Source organism: Oreochromis niloticus, linkage group LG5 (genome assembly GCF_001858045.2).
Source record: "Oreochromis niloticus isolate F11D_XX linkage group LG5, O_niloticus_UMD_NMBU, whole genome shotgun sequence".
Taxonomy (NCBI): Eukaryota; Metazoa; Chordata; class Actinopteri; order Cichliformes; family Cichlidae; genus Oreochromis; species Oreochromis niloticus.
The window spans coordinates 13,483,896-13,497,600 of NC_031970.2; the positions used below are offsets into that span (position 1 = coordinate 13,483,896).

The 13,705-nt window shown below is 38.9% G+C and overlaps 1 protein-coding gene across 14 annotated transcripts in view; it reads left to right on the plus strand.

The window, feature by feature from the left end:
- The window catches only part of ptprt (protein tyrosine phosphatase receptor type T), a 294,849-nt gene that overhangs the window by 126,073 nt on the left and 155,071 nt on the right, over positions 1–13,705 (plus strand). For all 14 annotated transcript variants that reach the window (XM_025907164.1, XM_025907166.1, XM_025907170.1 and 11 more), the window contains exons 9-10: positions 10,458–10,573; positions 11,532–11,712. In XM_025907164.1, the coding sequence (XP_025762949.1) occupies positions 10,458–10,573; positions 11,532–11,712 (297 nt within the window). The remainder of the gene's footprint in view (positions 1–10,457; positions 10,574–11,531; positions 11,713–13,705) is intronic.

Consider the following 13,705-nt stretch of genomic DNA (forward strand, 5'->3'; position numbering starts at 1 on the left):
TTTCTTTCTGCTCCATTTTGAATTACATTACTGCGTAGTGTTGGCTCCGAGCATTCTTCTTCTTGTGGCTTTTGATATCATAATAATATACATTCATCGTGTATCTGTCCCGCTGAAGGATTACAGCGCTTACAGTGAAAGATGCCGCAGTAGTGCTCATTCCACGGCTACAGTATCATGTGATGCTTTTTGACTTCAAGAGCATTTTGTTCTCACTTGCAGTACTGTGCAAAAGTCTTAAACCAAGCCCTCATTTCTTTATATTTTGCTAAGAAAATGGGATTGATTTAATGGAACATCTGTAAACATAAATGGAAATACAATATATAAGGCAAAAGCAGACTTTGTCCAGTTTTAAATGTCAATAATTGGTATGAGCACCTTTATTTTTCAACACTGAACTCTCTTAGACATCCTTTCTTGTAACTAGTTTTTCAGGAGTAGTTCACCAGGCATCTTAAAACCCTTCTTTGAATGCTGGCTCCCTTTTGTTTCTTTCCCTTTTAAGATGATCCCACACTGCCTCGAATAATGTTGAGGTCTGGACTCTGGGGAGACCAATCCATGACTGACTGGGTTCCTCTGCGTGTTCTTTTACTGTATAGGCAGTGTGTTTGTGTTTCATCCTATTGCATGGTGAATCAGAATCTGACGGTACTGTTCTGTGTTCATGATTAGGATTCATTCATTCCATAAGACTCTGCGCCACTAATTAAATGACTCTCGGGACACTTCTTCTTTTGTCCTCAACTTGTCCTGTTTCAGATTTTTTTAAGGACACACATCACACCAAGACCTCCAGTAAGTCTGGATCCTTAGAAGCAATATGTGTAGAAATGAGTGGTGGCTCAAGACTTTTTGAACAGTATTTTACTTCACTTAAGATAGGAGATGAGGTCACATTTGTTGTACCTTTTTAAAGCTTTGAAAAAAGTCTTTCTTTTGCTCAGCAGAGAATGGGATAAAATGGGGGATTGCACTGGTTCCTTGGTAGAAGTGTGCAACAATCCTGTATCAGTCATTTATGATTGTCTGCTAATTTTTCAGAAGTAGTAGGAAGCACAGAAAAGAGCACTTGGCAGCAATGATGAGAACACAAACAGTTATTGATTCTCAGCATAAAACTGAAATGAAATTATCTTCAACTTAACTTTAACCTCTTATATAACAATGTGCACCCGAATCCATCTTTAAAATTAATTGCGCTGAGTTATTTTTCACTTGTAATAGTTGCAAATGACTTTTGAGACAAGAAAAGTTTCTTTATATCTTTTAAAAATAAAATCTTTGTGAATTCGCTGTGCTGCAAGTTTAATTCAGATATTATGAGTTATGGTTTAAATTTCAGTAGTTGGTTTCATGCAGGGAGGCGTAATTAAAATCCACTAAAAGGCATCTGCTACTAGTGAATTTAATCCAATTTATCAAAGACAAAGAGCTACAGGGTGTCATGTTGTCTGCTGCTGCTATTGTGTGTGCTCGGGTTGAGTTGGATCTGTCTTTATATATGTTTGAGTTTCTCCCAGCATCGAAATTGTACATTAATTGGACCTGTGTAGAGTAAGTGGTGATGTTTCTTCACTGATTAGAGGGTCTGCTTAAGACAGTGCATGTGTCCGTGTTCACTGTGACAGCTGTCAGATGTTTTTTGAGCACCAGACTGAGTTTAAGATCATCAGATTACAATAATTTTGGCAGGTCCTCGTTAAAGAGCAGTTTATGGCTTAAGACTTGACGGTTAAACTTAAAATTTAAGGGTTAAAAGGTATGTGGGATTAAATGGCCTCACAAAGATGGCCGTACAAATGTGTGTGTGTGTGTGTGTGTGTGTGTGTGTGTGTGTGTTGAGGCAATGAGCCAGTTTAATGGCATTCCTAAAGCTGGCATGATTAAGAGGTTGATAATTTTATGATGTGCTATTGAGGTACTTCACTGATGAAATATTGCATACTTCATTTTTGCTTTTTATTAATGAGGTGAATCAAAGTATGTCCTTAAGTGCTTGGGTAAAGATGTTTCTGTGTGTGTGTGTGTGTGTGTGTGTGTGTGTGTGTCCATAAGAGTGGCATATATGCTATTTATCTGAATAAATACTTCATTTTTCACAGCTCAGTAAACACTTTGTACAAATGTACACAAAAACTGGTGGGCTTTTGCTATATACTATAATATGTACTATAATAAACAGCATTATTTTCATACACATGATTACACAGTACATACCGACACACACAAACAGACGGACACACACACACACGCGCATGTTAAATTTGAGGAGGGTGAAAGCCTCCATGTTTTCTTCTGATCTTGCTTGTTTGCCTTCAGGGGTCATAGTAAAGCTTGGCTCTCTCAGTGTGTGTGTGTGTGTGTGTGTGTGTGTGTGTGTGTGTGTGTGTGTGTGTGTGTTTAGGTAGAGGTTAGGTTGTTATTTCTTTGGTGTGAGGATGCAGATTAAAGGTGCAGCCTCTGCAACATATCACTGGTCACAAATAATGCTGAAGCTATAAGAGCCTCAGGGGTGCTCCACTGTGTGCGCGTGCATGTGTGTATGTGTGTGCATGCACTTGTGAGTTTGTAGTGGTTTGAGGTGTTTAGAATCGGCTGTATTAAATGATTTTCTAGCCTTTGGCTAGTGTGCTTATCATGATATGTAATTTTGCTTCACACACACTTTAACTGCACACATAGAAAACATGCATGCAAAGCATGGCACAGAAAAGTGTCCCTTCCATGCTTCTCTCAGTGGGAAGCTCTCTATGATTTTACTTTCACACTGACTCTTCTTTCACTCTCATTTGTCATTTTTGCCTTTTAGGTGTGAATATAGAAGAGGATCAAAAACACAAAAAGAAGTAAAAATTCAAATCACATCGAAGGCATAAGAGGCCATAGAAAGAGACATAGGCATACAGGTCCTTTCTAACAGCACATATACAAATACCAGCACAAATCTTTAGATCGCTTCAGCAAAGCCAATTAGTAAAAGCTTTTCTGTATGGAATATACAAAATTAATTGCAGTACCCGTTTCAACTACAGTACAGTATCATCTAGCATGACACAGTTCCTGTTTACTGGCCGTTTGTACTTTTAAGGAAATGTGTGTATCCCATATGTGATGAAAATAAAAGATGTGTATGGTTTTCTTAGTCTGCACTGCCCCATTTTCATTTCTTCTGATGCCTGATTTTTGACTTTGGGGAACAAATTAATGTAGGAAGACTGATTAGAAGAAAGTACCATAGAGCTGCAACAAGAACATGTTCCTTTAGAAGCTCAGAATTATACACTTTTTTGTAGTGAGCTGTGCTAAACTTCAAGCAGTCCTCCTCAACTCACTATCCAAAGACTTTGTACTGGAGGAATGTATACTTGCCAGTTTTATCAATGCCAATATTGATATGTTAAATTACAATTGTTACACCTTATCACATAAAAGTTACTAGAATCATAGAAGTTGGCATGGACAAGAACGTAAGTGTCTAACTAAATGTATTTAATAGAGGTGCACAAACTTCAGATATAGAAGGAACTCTATTTATCTTGAATCAGGCATATCATATGATTATACCTGAATGGTATGCCAAGTTTAAGTTTAAGATCAGCTGAAATACCTGTTCAGCATTTCCCTAGTCCTCACCCTACCTATAACTTGACTAAAGTTTGTTTGGCACCATGATCTTTCCCTAACCTTTGTCATAGGTGATGCATAGTTTTGCATTTTTCACTAAGCTTATTTCCCCTGGACCTTGCAGACAGCAGATTTCTGAATAAGAATTTTTATAACCAAGTGCAAAACTGGTCGAACAAACAGGGAAGTGACTATAAAAATTATACAGAACAAAAAGCCGAAGTGGCAAATGGAAGACAATATTGGAGAAAAGATGAAAAAAGTAATTATTGATTGAATTTTTTTAATTGTTATAAATTCTATGCAGAAAAAAGAACTGGTCGAGGTAAAACGAGGAGTAAACAGTTAATTAAAGGAAAATCCTCAAAAGGTGGAAAAGGAATGATACAAAAACAAAAGGAAAAGGAGAACAAGAGAGGAGGACAGGAAGCATGGGGGGCAGTAAGATTGATTTCCATTCCTTCTCTTCTTTTTCTCTCCTCTTCTCCCTGGAACGGCTCCCTAAAGTCTTTGGATTAATGGCTCTATTTCTGCTGCTCATTCATCAGATTCAGAAAGGCACTCCAAAACACAATGCCTCACTAGGCTCTTGCCTGAACTAGATATCTACCTGCCAAAACATCCAATGGGCCCTTAAGTACTTTCAAAGACAGGCAAAACAACTTTATCACTACCTCCAGTTAAATCAGCTGGGAATTAGCATTATCCATTGGCTTGTGTGCTTGTTAGTCCTTCTTGTGTAGATGATCACAGACAGTTCAGGCTGGGGTTGTAGAAAAGTCAAAGAAAAGTAAAAGTGCTAAACGGCTTGAGTTTGGTGATCCTGCATTTAACCTCTGGCATTATTGTACGCTAGAATTGTCATAGGGACAAGCTTCTATTTGCATTTCACATATTTCACGTTTCCACACTATCCAGTTTCCAGTACAGCTAAAAAAACTGAATTACAGCCGAATTGTCTCATTTTGGGACAGTCAAAACCTTGAAATACAGTTTACTTAATATCAGCATCAGAGGACTTTTTGATAGTTTTTGTATTCAATGTATGTAAACTCTTCATTATGCAAGTCATATAGTAGGTGTGTTATGATATAGGAGTCAAATTTTCTTTATAAAGTAGATGTATTTTTTGTAGTGCTAAGCTAAAAGAAAAATGCTAAAGGTAGCTTCTGTAGTCCTTTTAATATTAAGAACTACTTCTCTGGTCCACCATAGAGACAGAGGGTCCATGTCTGGCTGCAACATGGCCCACTGTTTGGCCTTGTCACATTGTGTGCCAGCTGTGCCATCTACAATGCCCTTTCACAGTGTGTGATGGCTAACATGCCAACCCTTGACCAGCCCTGATTAATGAGGGTGGAAACATTGCCCAGTACAGGGTTTGTCTCCCTGTGGAGTGATACAATTGTTCTTCTTGCGTGTAACTGACCTCTATTTTTATCCCATATGTCAATTTGTGCTTTATTTTCCTTTTTCAGTGGTTACTCTACACATCTCCTTTTTTGTCTTTTTTTGTCTATACTTATCTAAGTGACTCTTTTCATCCTGCATCACTATCATCCTTTGGCACAGAGGTGATTTCAGCAACATCGACAAGAGATGCAAAGCTGATGTTAAAGAGAAGAATATAGAAGTAGTGTGATTGTAAAGAAAGAGTGGAGAAGAGGGCAGGAGGAGAGAATAAATCAGATGGATGATGTGGCAAATCTGGCATTTGTCATGACCAAGGGCAGCCTGGGAGACACCATCATCAACTTAACGATGTAAACAAAGTAATAATTCAAATAACCTCTCCTACTCGTTTCCTCCCAGTCTTCCCTGCATTCCTTCTCCACAACTTCACAGCACACTTCTTTACTTTGGTTTATAAAGAGAAGAAATAGAGCTGGATGATAATCCAAACTAAAATTTGAACATAATTACTGTATACAGCAGTAAAAAAACAAAAAATATAATAAATATATAATACAATGTAACATTTCATAAAGCAGTGAAGTGGTCACTGGTGGAATCTTTGATCTGTTTTTCTGTTTGCATGCTATTACAATCTAATTCTCTCTGCTTTAATAAATAGAAGTTAAGAATCTGTTTATCCGGGTCCAACTAGGAATGAGACGGATAATCTGAAAGATTAGTTCAGATCATACCAAACTGAAAGACTACTGGATTAAGTGGTCAGGGCTGGTAGTTGGTGAGGGGGGATTTGTGGAGCTGTTTTTGGTTTGTTTTTAGCCGTTCTGTGCTGTATTCTTAGTCTGTTTAGAAACAATAGGCATTGCAGTGAGGGAAGCTTTGATCTATTGCTTTTCTTGGGGAAACCTGATTACTTATTTCTCTCTGAGTGAGTGAGTGATTATGCCTTTGTAATTGAGGAATTACAGTATGCGTTTCCTGTAGGTACGCTACTTGATCTGCTTAAGCATGCATATTTGAAGGTTAGTTCAAATGTGTTCTCTATAGAAATCTAAAACAGCATCTTTCTTTGTTTTGTCTCCGACTGGAGGGTACTTTTCAGACAAGATTTTACTACCTAATCATTTTGAGGAAATTTTGTCTGTTGTTACTGTTTATATTGTTGCAGTCGTATATGGTTATATGGCATAGAGAACAATTCAACAATGGAAATGAATATTTAGATGACACTACATGAGAAGAAAAAAAAAAGAGCACCAGCTTGATATTGTGTAGTTACTTGATATTGAATGAAAAGTAAAAAGAGAGGAGAAAAGTACAGACGGTTTTAAGCATTCTTGGTCTGAATGGATCATAAGACTGTTGTTCGAAAACAGCAAGTCATAGAATTAAGTCCTTTGTTTCTTTCCATCATCTGAAACCACTCATGTAATTCAGTAAGTTCAGGTTCACTGATCTCACCTGGATGCACAACACCAACGCGCTGGTAAAGCAGGCCCAACAGCGGCTGTACTTCCTGTCCTGGGGAAGAATATCCTGGACCAGCCAGTGGAGAGCATGCTCTCCTACTGCCTGGTTGTTTGGTACGCAAGGGCCACAATTGAGAACAGGAAGGCTGCGCAGAGGGTAATTAACATTGCCCAAAAAATCATTGGCCATCATAGGTGACCTGTTGCACCCGATGACCTGTTTGACCTGCTGCCCTCTGATTGGGCCTCTGGTCAATCAGGTCCAACACCTCCAGGATCACAAACAGGTTCTTCCCCTGGGGCATTCACATTGTTAACAAACACTATCCCCCCACACCCCTGCCCACCTCACCCCACCTATCTGAGCCATTGTCTGAGTTACCCCCATCACTCAGGCCACTCAATCTTTCCTGCTCAAGTCTTTTCTTTGCACTGCTTCCAAGCAGTTTCCAACTATTCTGTTCTATAATGTTTGCCTTTCTCTTATTTTTGTATATATTTCTCCTGTTTATTCCTGCCGTCTACTATTTGTATTTTATTCTGACACAGTTGGTGTGGAGCACCTACAATTTAATTGTACATCTACAATGACAATAAAGGGCTATTCTATTCTATGGCACAAAAAACTACTTGTTTGGGGCAATCCCATTAAAATGTTAATTATCTAATATCGGCTAGCTACATGGAAACGGTGATATTGTCTTTCTTGGAAAAATATCTTAAGCATGAATCCAATCAAAACTTAATTTCAGGGTAATTAAACATACCTTCATTTTAAAAGTCAGATCATTCGACCAGTGATGTGGTCACTGCACTGTGGAGCACACTTAGAAAAAGTGTGTTTGCAGTCCTGTATGCTTCTAGCAGATGTCAGCAACCTGAGTGGCTATTTGAATGACCAACTATTCAGGATTGTAATCAACCCAGTCCGCAAACAAAAGCTAATTATCTAGTATATTTGTCACTTAAATGTGTTATATTTTAAATTTAGGCTTATTTGACCATAGACTGAGAAACTTCACCTAATGATGGAGATGAAGCCCAAGGACTAATTATACTTTTTGCATCTGCGAGTCTGCCAGGTCCAAGTAAATATATGTAAATTCGTCATCACAGTCAGTGTGGACATTTGTGTGTCTGCCAATTTTTTTGTGACTGTGCAAATATGTTTGTGGAGACTTTACATTATAAACCATGCACGCACCCCAGGTGATGGACTTCAAAGAAGTAGAACAGGAATGACTACTCGGCCATCACGCCTCCAGCTGTCCATGTCTGTAACACAGTATAATAAAAGCTTTAATCTTCCCACAGGGGTTGAGCGATTTACTCCATAGCTGATGATCATATTGGCCCCCTGTGGCATTCCTGATGACCTACAGCATAGCCCTTAGGGTGGGGTGGCAGAGGACGTTACCATGCACCCATTTGAGTAGTGGTATTGACTCTCCATAATGCACAATGTCTGGCCGAAACGCAAAAAAACCAAACCAAATATAGCACACAATAGCATGCGGGTGAGAGAGCAGCACAGGTGGACAGATCAGCTGAACAATTAAAATACTGTTAAGTCATTACATTTACACGGCTCTGCACATTTTTATCTTAGAGCTATAGTTTGGCTACTTCTGTTTTTACCTGTGTTCAAACTGGCTCACCTGTGTCTATTCTGCTTCCCACCATGCCCTCTCCATACATACAGAGTTTTTCGCAGATCAATGCCCAGTTTGGGGGGAAAAAAAGGATGGAGATGGGATTTGGGATGGGATTGTGTTTCTAAGTGAACAGTCATTGTGCTTTAGTTTAAAAATCATTCTCAGACAGCTTGTGATGTGAAACTATGAGGAGGCAGATTCAACTTATCATCAACCTCATAATAAAGATAACATTGATTTAATGCAGTGTAAAATGGGGAAGTAATGTGAGCATCACTGTTCACTTTTGATCTGACTTTGTCATCACACTACGTTTCAAAACACATTTGAAGAAAATTCACATGAAATTTTGCCAAATGTCCTGCTGCTGACAAATAGACGAGTGATTATCACCTGTTGGGTAAAAAGCAAGTTATCTTTAAGTGGGCGGCCCTTGTATCCCAAATGCTGCATGTTGACCTGCAAATTTTTTTTTTCTTGAATAAAATGAAAATGCAGCAAGAGTAGCCCGTCAGCCCATCTGCATTAGTCTCAGTCAGATGTAGTAAAGTCCCATTTTCTGCGGACAGTATGTGGGCTGTGTGAAAGCATATTGCCTGCTGTGCTGACCTGAAGATTGGGCTATAAGTTGGTTATATTACTTCCCCCTGCTGCTTTCTTGGCTGCCAAATGTCAGTGTGCCACAGTTTTATCCAGGAATAGTAGATTACTTCAAAGGCTTTGGTCTTTTAAGTAGAAACAGAGACTCTTTAAACCATAAAGCATCCCAGGGAGTCTAAAGTCTCACCCAAAGTCACAAACACAACAGTAATAAAACGTCACCAACAAGAAGTCCTGTAACATATGTTTCATGTCTAAGATGGCCTCTAAGATGGCTTATCCATGCTGCTGTGGTCTAATCTTGTCCCATTATACTAAGAAGCTTGTTTGAACAATCTTCTAATGCGCTCAGATGCATTCATGCAGTCTTTTGGTATCAGACCAAAGGTTATTACCTTAGCCTTCACTTTGATAGGCTTTTCTAAATTAAACAAGTAAGCAGAAGTTTAATAAGATGTTTAGTGGAAAAACCTGAAAAGTCAAAAAAACATTTTTACTACTTCTTCTTTTTTAAATCTGACTCAATTAAACTTAAGTATCCATTCTAATTTTTAAAAAAGTAAAATGTTTTGACCTTACATCTTTAAAGTCTGAGGGTAGACTCCTTGGTTATAATAGTTAAGGATACTCTCAAATACCAAAAATTCATTAGCTGTGTTTCTTTCTTCTGACAAGTATCTGAAATAATCAATTTCATTATTCATTATTTCTCCAATATGTGTATTTTTTAGAGATAACTTCACCTAGAATAATGGTTTTCATTTTGATTGGAGAAATATGCTTAATAGCTTCACTAATTATACAGTGACCTGTTTTGGATGCCATCGTTAGCTGATAGAAACTAATTAGGCAGAAAGAAAGATTGGTTTGAACAAGCTTGTTAGTGTGCAGTCAGTTGTGAAAGACAAACCTGGGGATGAGAGCCCAACATATGGCTAGAACAAAACTGTGAGGGGATGTGTTGTTGTGTGTAGCTGTTTTGCTGCATGGGTGTAGGTGGGCCAATTTGAGCTTGTTGCTTGTTGTTCATGTAAGCTCATGTGGTTTTATACGTGTTTGTTTGAATATTTCTTTCACATTTTGCGGGTTTGCCAAGTTGTGCTTATGGAAGGTCTACAAGTAATTCATGCAAAAGTAATCAATTAAATGCCCTTTATAGTGACACCCTGGATGTGTGTGTGAGTGAGAGAGAGCGAGAGACTGAGCATCACATATGGCAAAGGAAGTAATACAACTGCTAATGTCTGCAGATTAAGACTTGTGTCATTATACCCTGAATCTGAACTTTGTAATGTCGTAGCACTGCCTAGTGGTGAGGCAGAATGTCTGTTATTTAACAGATGAGAGGTGGGGACCCGTGAACCTTTTAAAAGCCTTTTATGGCCTGTCATAATTTCCTTGTCAGTGAATAAATTGACTAACTGAATCTGGTAAATGCCAGAGCTTGCAAGCTTGATTTAAAAAAAAATACTTGTTTGAAATCAGCAGCATTGAGTTGACCTGCAAATTGTAGTTTGGAAGCCAACAAAATGTTCCAGGGAGTGTAGCTTACCCCTTATTTAAGTCAAATAGATGGAACTGTAGTACTATGGAATTAGTACCCATACACTCTTCCCTTGCTTGAGGCTGCTGTTCCTCCAGTTCACTCTAAGAACAAGCTATTGTTTCTGTCCATCTCTGTTTCATTCAGATCCAGTTCATGGTCCTCAAAATGTCAATGTGGTGGATGTCAGAGCCCGCCAGCTGACAGTACAATGGGAGACTTTTGGCTACGCTGTGACACGCTGCCACAGCTACAATCTGACGGTAAGCACAACCATTAATTATTCTCCACCATTAGGTTACTATGTGGAATCAATAAGGACTGGGAGCAGAGTTTATGGAAAAAAAAATCAACTGCCAGTTAACTTTATTATTTTTCATATCTTTCTGTTATTTATGATAGTTTGATGATAGATGGGAAATGTGGGAAAGAGAGCAGGGGAATGCATGTTCTAACTGGCCGAAAGCTGACCTGAGGACTTGTCACAGTTTTTGTCCATACTTTGGATAGAACACCATTCTTTCAAGACATATGACCTCATCTAATGTTTTGATGATTGCGGTGGAGAGTGGCGTCAAACACAGGACAACCCAGAGGCAGTTCACACATTACTCATGGAATCACTCAGTAACTCCTTTTCCCCTATGGATAGCCCTCCTGATAGAGACCACATAGAAATAAATGTTTTACCATTGAAACATTTACATTGACATTGATTTACATTGACCCTTCCCCTAGTAGACTCAAACAGTGAGTCTCCAGATCCTCTTGTTGTATGCTACAAAGATCAGGGAGCCTGGAAAGAAAAACGTCTGGACTTCTTTAAGTACCTTGAAGACGTTTCACTTCTCATCTGAGAAGCTTCCTCAGTTCTAGGGTCAAATGGTAGAGAGTCCCAGGTTTAAGCCCTCTGACAGTATCCCCCCAAGAGGGACAATGGGCCCCCTAATGATCCTCTACCTAATCACACGAGCCAAGGTGTGAAAACGCGTGTAGGTCACAATCAGCCAAGGTTTCGGGTGAGCTTAACATTTGCCAATGACTACGATGACCTGGTTGACTGAGAACCTTCACAGACATCATACTGCTGACTTTTTTCATTATATTGTTATTATTTTATTAATATTTTCCAAGTATATTACGTGAGGGCAGCTCTGGATTTGTCACTGTTATTGTTTACCAAAAAGCGAAATCTCCCATGTTTCTTCTTGTGCTTTCCAGGTGCAGTACCAGTACGTGTTCAACCAGCAGGAGTTTGTAGCCGAAGAATTAATCCAAACGTCATCACATTACACTTTGAGGGGACTGAGGCCATTTGTGACCGTTAGGCTGCGGCTTGTCCTGGCCAATCCCGAGGGCAGCAAGGAGAGTGAAGAGATAGTCAAACAGACGGAGGAGGATGGTGAGTGAAAGCCCTGATTGGAAAAATGTATAAGCATGTTTATTAGTATACTTTATAATGTAATATTGATCCAACATATTACCAGACAGCAGGGCTGGACTGGGACAAAAAATGGGCCCTGGCATTTTTGGTCTAGGTGGGCCACCATGTTTGCTCTTATTCTCTCTCCCTGTAGATATATATATGTATGTGTGTGTATATATATATATATATGTGTATGTATATATAATATATTTCATTTGTTTCTGTTTGATTTTATGTATTGAAACCGGTTTTAATCAGGTTGGTACAGTTGCTGTTGGGTTATTTCTTAGTTGCACTGCAGTATGTGACTTTAATTAAAAGCAACGTAATTAAAAGTTAGCAGTTAGCAACGGCTCATGGTCATAGCCATTCATTTTACCTGAATCCTTAAATGTCTCCTTTCCTAATTATATTCCTCCATTTATTTTCTTACCACATGAATTGCACCTTCCTCATCTCTTCCTCACTTCTCCACAGATGGTGCTAGCAGCAGCAGCCTCCTGTGTCTGTGAGGCCTGCTTACTAGTTGTTGCTGGTACTACTGTTCATGGTGCAATTTGACACATTTTGCTGCATTCATTGTAGTTTCTATTTATTGTTTTCTCTCAGCTTTCCAGCTCCACCTTCTTGCCCCTTCTTCCTCACAAAATCTTTTCTACAAGGTGCATGAGTGCACAGCAAATGTAGGGGAGTGGCCTGTCACATTAAGAGATTGGACAATCCAGTGTCAGTAATGAAAATGAACAAATGGGCTGCTGTCAGTTCTTGTACAGTCAGTACGCAGCAGCCCTCAAGCTGGCCTATTGGCCCAAAAGTGCGTTAGCCCGCCGGGAAAATGTTCGGTGTGCTAGATTACCAGTCCAGGCCTGAAGTCAGGTATTCCCAGGACAAATCCTCTGGCTTTGTCCTGGGAGAAATAAGCATGGTTTTATTTGAAGGAAAATTGAACCTTAAGTTAGATAATAGGACAGCCCATTAACAGGAAGAGGCCAGGTGCATTCCATAAAGACCAATAAAACATGATCCCAGATTGTTTGCAATTTATAACCCAGGAAACAAATATAAAACAGTTGTTTCAAACAAAAATTATTAATGTGGTTGCTTGTAATAGGACTCATCGTCACACAGAATTTTTATATCAGCTAAAGTCAGAAAGTAAAGTAATCCATGAGACTGCATTAAGGGAACATAACAACAATTACAAATAAAGTAGAAATACACTCACACAGGTTTGATCCTTGCTGCTTTCAGAGTTACACAATAAACATGGTTGTCTTAGCAGTAGACTTTTGAACAGGATGTTTTTACAGTACATACTATGGAGCCTAAAAGCATGCATTATTATAGCCTAAACCTCGACTACTCCAGCGGTAGGGGTTATTTCTAAACAACCACATTTTAAACTTGTTCCTTCCTTTTCTTTCTAGAGAGCTCCATGTTCTACTAATTCAGAACAGAGTGTATACCCTCACCACAGCTAGTAATAATTCACTGATGCTTCACATTTCTCTCAACAACATGCCTGCGATAAAGTGGAATAGCATTAGAGCAGTGCCTGATAAGCAGGATAAAAACATTGTTCTAATGATCCCAAATCTCTTATCTCTTTCCCGCCCTCCTCAGGGCTCACTGTTCTTCTCCTGATCTCATAACTAATATTCTCTGAATTTAGCTTCTGGGGAACATCACATCTCAGTCTGAAATTCCTACCTTTGCTAGACGAGCACACAGATAATATAAGTTGCCTGAACCCTTAAAATAAAAAAAACTAACATGACTGGGGAGTACCAATGGCTTTGAGGGGGTAGGGAAAAAAAGGCTTAATTGTTTTGTTCTTAATTGTTTTTTATTTAACCATCGTTAATCTCCTGGTTGTAATTCAGTAATTAGGGAACAGAACAGCAATTGTTCACATGGAGGCTAATTACTGTTTGTATGGTAATAGCTTTATAGAGCTGGGGCTCCTGTG